The following is a 6,843-nucleotide window of genomic DNA, read 5'->3' on the forward strand; positions in this document are numbered from 1 at the left end:
ATAAACAATCACTGACTGGCTTTCTTCTCAATAGTGCCAATAATGTGCATATAGAGATAACAGACCTTGCTAATGGCCCGAAGGGAAAACCCCCACAAAATTCATATAGTGACAGACACACTAAAAGGGAAATTTAGCCATCATCTCTTTTTCTTAGTTCAGTCTTAGGATTTTTTTTTAAATGTGCACTTAGAAAATGTTTTACTATTGCATAAAAGGGTTAAGAAATATTTGCAGTTACAAAACAAAGGAAAAAATAAAAGAAATATTTACAATGAGGGATCAGGAGACAAAAGAAATTTAATAAAGGTCCCAAAATATTCTCTGCCAAAAAAAGAGGGAAACACACCCAAAATTCCCCTGTAGAATTCCTGGTGGAATTATTCCAATCAATGTTTATAGTAAGTTCAATAGAAAACAGGTAGAGTGTACATGGAAAAAGTTACAAATGTCATTATGTGCCGTCGAGTTGACTCTGACTTGAAGTGGCCCGATGTACAACAGCTCTGAAGCCTGTTCTATCAAGCTGAACTCCATCTCCTCTTCCACACCAGCTCTTTGCCTTCCTCGGATCCCTCCCCTAAAAGATCTGGTATTGACGGGCCTGCCCCAACCCCGCTGCAGACAAACCACAAATATGACAGTCAGCTGCTGGGCCTGGACAGAACCTGGACATGCCCGAGGCCCTACGAAGCATGCAGTGATCAATACCTTCAATAAGGTCTTCGATGGCTTTCCTCACTCCCCTGTCAAAGGCGCGGGCGTCAGCAGGGCTCTGGAAGGTTAGGCCAAACTTCCTATTATCGACCTTCCAGTGATGAAATGTCGGGTTGGCTTTGGTGTAGACCAAGTCCTTTCTCACAAAGCATTCTAGCACCACCTGAAGGGTAGAAACACACAGGTGAGTTATTTGTGGGGCTGCCAGGCAGGTTACTTGTGGGGCTGGCTTGCTCATTCTCCTCCCTCCGGCCTCTGACTGTGCAGGTTCTGGGTCTCTGCTCCAGCCCAGGTTTACTGTTTCTACGTCATAGCCTTCAATACAACCTCATCCTAACGGGGTTGAAAATGGATCTGTCTGGAATTACTGCAGCGCGTTCTTCTTCCATCCTCCTCGTTTCTGGCAACGGTAACGCCTCTCTGCTCATCACTGAAGTGGCCTTAAAACCACCACAACTCACAACTACGAGGTATCATCTCACCCCAGTAACAACAGCAAAATTCAAAGAGCAGCAAACAATAAATGCTGGCGAGGTTGTGGAGAAACTGGAACCCTTAGTCACTGTTGGTAGGAGGGTAAAATGGTGCAACCACTGTGGAAGGCGGTATGGCACTTTCTCAAAAAGTTGCAAATAGAGATACCATTTGACCCAGCAATTCCACTACTGGGAATATACCCTAAAGAAACCAGAACTGTCACCCAACCATTTATATGCACACCATGTTTACTGCTGCTTTGTTCACAATAGCAAAGAGTTGGGAACAACTCAAGTGCCCATCAACAAATGAATGGATAGAGAAACTGGTATATCCACACAACGGAATATTATGCAGCACTGAAAAAGGAACACATGAAACATTATACAAAATGTGTGACCCTGGAGGACATTATGCTGCATGAAATATCTTAGTCATAAAAGGACAAACACTGCATAGGGCCACTGTTGTAAAACAGGACTGACATGGGGGTTGGGGAGAAACTAAGGAAAAAAGGGGATAAAGAATGTATACGGGACTGAAACAGATAAGAGAAAGAGCTGTATAAAAGGAATATAGATTAGGTATTATGGGCATGACATCAGTCCAGAATAAGAGCTGCATAGTAAAGTGGACTGGGGGCTTGGGGCGGGGGGGTAACTGTATGACAATGAAATAAATTTTTTTTCCAAAGAGAAATGCAAACTGAGGGTGGGAAGCAGGGAAGAAAAAGAGCAACAATGAAGGAATGGAAATGAACAAACCAAACAACCCCAAATCCCACCACACTCATCTCTGTCTCCTTTGCACAGGAGGGAGCTCTGGGGGCTTACTGACCAGTAAGGAGTTGTGCTGCTGACCCCAAGTCAGGAGGTTCAAATCCCCTAGTTACTCCACAGGAGAGAGATGGGCAGTATCTTCCAATGCAATTTACTGCCTCTACAAACTCACTGGAGGGTGGGCTAGGAGTTGGTTCTGACTTGACAGTACAGAACAACAACCACCCCTCTAGTGAGCTCTGGTGGTACAGTGGTAAAGAGTGGAGCTGAGCCCGAAGGCAGGTGGTTCGAACCCACCTCCTAAAGTATGATTTCATGTCCTCGTCATTGTCTTTCATATCAATCTCATTTCAACTGCCACTAACATCATCTGGGACTCTACAAACCTTTCATCTGGACTGAACAATCTTTATGTTTTTAGTCTCAAAACTGCCTTTACGGAACTTCCAATTGTGGTCTATTGTCTCTGACTCTCAAACATTTTAGCTCTAAAATGGAAATAACAGTCAGGTTATTTAGTGAGAACATGTTATCTAAGCATGCCCTGGAAACAATGGATTAATTACAAGTTTAAGAAGGTCATTTTCCAGTGTGTCTCCACCATCAGAATCTTTTTCTACCACTTCTCCCGGTCAAATGCATGATTTAGTCCTTCATTTCAAATCCTCCAACAGTTCCACGAGCATGATCCCTGTTCTCTAACTAGACTGTAGTAGATTGAGATGAAGAAACAAATCCCTCTGTGTCTCATACATACAGATACAGAATAAGAGAAAACAAGTATATGAATTTAAACAGCATCCTTTAGTCATACACACCCCTCAAAATATCTGCAGTATTTATTCCTATGGCTTCATTACAAAGACCATAAGGACTGTGTTAATTTTTAATAACTTATTCTAGTAAAGTATTGCATTACACATGATGAAATCCTATGAATTTAGATTAATTGAAGGGAAGGAGTGAAGACCTGCTTAAATTAGTATACATTTAAATTAGAGAATGACTTTAAGTTAGTATAAATCTCAAGAATGTATCTAGCAGGCACAAATGAATTGCTACCTAATAAATGTGCCCAAACTTAATTAAATAGATGAGAATAATCAAAATGGCATATCAAGCAGCAGTCCTAAGCTGCTAATTTTATTACACTGTATCAAAAGAGGACAACAGCACTGCCTTCAGTCTATTTATAATCCAATTCCTTATTGTGCCCATTTCTCCCCTATGAATAGGGCAACGATTAAATGTCAGCCCAACCCCATTCCAAGTTGGGGAAACCCAAATACACCAAGGCTTTAACTAACAAATGTTATCTATTTTAGAATTTATTAGTCTCAATTCAAAGTCTCAAAATAAACATTTTATAAAAATGAAGACACTGAGTTTCTCCATATTTTTAGAGGGGGGTGAAGTCTTTGGTTAACAGTTTTCAAGCTAAAGATTCTGTCAAAGGCCTAGTTCATTTGGAAAGGGTGAACAACCTAAATTATGACAAAAATGAAAAGGGCCAAATTCTTCAAAATCAAAAAGCGCCTCACTGCTGTCAAGTCTGTGCGGACTGAGAGCCGACCCTCCTGAGGGTTTGCAAAGGCTGTAAACCGCACGGGAGGAGACTGCCTGTCTTTCAAGGAGCTGCAAACACATGCAACTTCATAGAGAAGGCTGGCATACGTGCCGTCAGGCATGAGACAGGCTTGTTAAAATATCTTTTAAAACGAGAAGCATGGGAAAGAAAACAAGACAAAAAATCCCTACACATTACCTTTGCTTGGGAGGCTGAATCAATTGTACAGAGAAAAACCATTCACGCAGCTTAGAGGTGGACGTGAAAGGCTCCCCTTTCCTCAGCCCTCTAACCCTCAATTCCTTTCCATTTCCAGAGTCACCCACTGCTGGTGTGGGGGCACTACTCCAGGGCCCTGCCTGTCTATGGCTTTGTGAAATATACCCGCGTGTCCGTGTATGACTGTACACCCTGGCAAACTGTTCCACCTCCTGGCGCAAGGTTCGGCAATTCTTTTCTTTCCCTTATCAGAGTGTGTCTAAGGGAATACAGGTAAAGGACTCTTGTTAACAATGATATAATATTCCACAGTGGTTGATTCATTCACACTTATGTGTTACAGTTTACCCATCCACTTTCCAAATTAACGGGCATCTAGGGGGTTGTTTTTAATTTGGTTCTTTTTATGGAAAATGTGGCGATGAACAGTCTTATACATTAGCAGTTCTCAAAGAGCGCCCTTTGGGTCCTCGAAGCACACATACTCCAGACTTTTTCAGGGGGTCTGGTGGCAAAACTAGTTTTTATAATAAAAAGACGACTCCTTCCCCCTGTGTTGCTATCTGCACTAAGAGTTCAAAGGAAAAGTGCATAAACGGCTGCTGTTAATAGCATGGATTCTGGCGGGGGCACCAAACAGCACTATTAGGGGAGCAGATTGGTAAAAAAGTCAAGACTGAGCAAAAGTACTGATGAAAGAGTACGCGCTATTTTACCAAATCTTGACCTTTACGCGCACGTCTTTTCTTTTGCGTGGTACAGACGAAAACATATACTTGATGTTTTTTTAGCTGTAATGAATCTTATTATTTTTTAAGTTGGATTTTCATTGTTGCACATTTCCCTCCCTCACCCCCCAAAAGGCACTTAAAAAATACATAGTGGTGGTGGTGGTGGTGTTGGTGTGCACTGTAGAGTCAGAACCGACCCACAGCTGACCCTCCAGTGGGTTTTCAGAGGCAGATAATCGCACAGGAGACTGCCCATCCTTCTCTGCTGGATCAGCTGGTGGCCTTGAAACGCGTGCCTTCAGGACTGCAGCACAGATTCTTGCCACTAGGCCACCAGAGAGAGAGAGAGAGTGTGTGTGTATTTTTTCATTTGTTGAGCTTCTGCATCAGGCCTGACATAAATGTAAAGATGCAGCTTTGGTCAAATTATTTGAAGAGTACCTACCTGTGTGGAAATTTATATTTGTAGAAGGGGTGGGGGAAAGGAGTATTAAGAGCAGCCTTTTTATTATTTGTGCATCTGAAGAGTAAATGCTGTCTCTCGGAACAGGCCCTGGCTACTTGTCTGGACGGTAAACTGGCCTCCACATATTTTCATGGGTCACCACTTTCATTTGCAAGAAAGGAAGAGGCCAACTGTAGTTATTCACATCTGAGCCTGGCAGAAACTTCCTTGCAATGAAACAAAGTGAGCCTCTTACTTCCAGGAAACTAACTGGTAGTATTTATTGCCAATAATAAAACTGGAACTTCCCAGTACTTAAAGACCTTACTGGGGTGACAGGAGGAAATGCAACGTTTTTTATATTGTGAGAGTGAAATATGGCAGTACAGTAAAAGCTGTGTGATTCCAAAGACCAGTATTTTCAAAATGAACAATGCTTGACAGCACAAAAGGCAGGTAGGAGAGGTCCCTTTCAAAGTGAAGGACAAACCAGTGGATCTTCATGTAACACAGTCTTGAGAGCACACTGGTGACATTTCAGATTCCATGTCCAACATTTAAGGGGACCCTGTGGAGGAGGTTTGTGTGTATCAGAGAAAAAGATCTACAAGTATCTGGAAGAGCTTTTAAACTATTTCTCTCTCCAGGAGTTACTTAACAGTGTATTTTCTTCATGTATTTCAGCTAATGCATCATTATCAAAGCAGGTGGAAAGCAGGAGTAGATATTAGAGGCCAGTTAGTTTCTAATTAAACCATGTATTAAAGAAATTTGTAAAAGCGTAAAATAATGCCACTCTTCTAGTTACTTTTATTATGGAAACAGGGAGTTCTGGTGGCCTAGTGGCAAGAAGCAGCGCTGCAATCCTAACGCTCGTGAGTTTGAGGCCTCCAACTGCTCTGCGGGAGGATGGGTGATCTCCTCCCATGCGATTAACTGCCTCTGAAAACCCACCAGAGGGTCAGCTATGGGTCGGTTCTGACTCTATGGTACACAACACACCAACAACTTAATAAAAATTCCATCCATGCTAGTAATATTGTCAAATAAATCAAATCACTGGATCTCCCCTCCCCCCATTTTTTCTCATATAAATACTAGTAGGTACAGTCTACAAAGGGAGGTCTGGTGGCCTTGGGGTGAGTGCAGTGCCGACCCGACAGCGGGGGGTTCAGACCCACCAGCTGCTCCAACAAAGAAAGATGAACAGTCTCCTCCCATGTGACTTACAGCCTCTGAGCCCGCTAGTCACCTACACCTTGGTTCTGACTCCGCAGCCCACAAAGACAAAATCACCATTTTCCAGTGAAAAAGGCTCCTGAGGCTAAAAACATCTGAGAATGATTAATGTATATAAATCCTCGTGTATAAACCTATTTCTACAGGGTAAGGGTCTTCATTTGGAACCTGGATATGCCCGATTTTTTTTTTAAGGTATGCATGTTTTGAATGTCCAGACCAAATTTCCTGCCATGATAACAAGGAGAATAATCAACCTTTTAGGTTTTTGTAACTAATCTTCATGAGGTGTTTTCTCACATAATTTGACAAAATATCTTATTTTTATGCACAGAATTCATGTTTTAATAACACCGTTGATCATAAGCCATCAGCCCCCTCTTGCATTCATTTCCAGTTTGTGTTGCATGTGTGTATATAACGTGTCATACATGAAAATATGGTTAAGGGTCTTTTAATATAACTATAACAGGAGATTCAATTAGTGTATATTTTTATTTACATATGATGACTCAGTAAATCTGGCTGTTTCCAATTTACTAGCCAATTTATTTTCCAGGTAATACTTGTCAACGAATGTCTAAAATACAAACTTTCTCACTGAAAAATGGCAGGAAAGTTCATAGACCTAAACGTGTGATTTCATAATTTTTAAAGTGACTAAATTCT

The 6,843-nt window shown here is 41.7% G+C and overlaps 1 protein-coding gene across 1 annotated transcript in view; it reads right to left on the reverse strand.

Annotated features, from left to right (window-relative positions):
* Positions 1-6,843, reverse strand: part of SPRED2 (sprouty-related, EVH1 domain containing 2) — a 157,030-nt gene that overhangs the window by 29,991 nt on the left and 120,196 nt on the right. The window contains exon 8 of the mRNA XM_006881035.1: positions 712-880. Within this exon, the coding sequence (XP_006881097.1) occupies positions 712-880 (169 nt within the window). The remainder of the gene's footprint in view (positions 1-711; positions 881-6,843) is intronic.

The sequence above is a fragment of the Elephantulus edwardii genome, unplaced genomic scaffold (genome assembly GCF_000299155.1).
Source record: "Elephantulus edwardii isolate Elephantulus edwardi_28Jun2011 unplaced genomic scaffold, EleEdw1.0 scaffold00011, whole genome shotgun sequence".
NCBI lineage: Eukaryota > Metazoa > Chordata > Mammalia > Macroscelidea > Macroscelididae > Elephantulus > Elephantulus edwardii.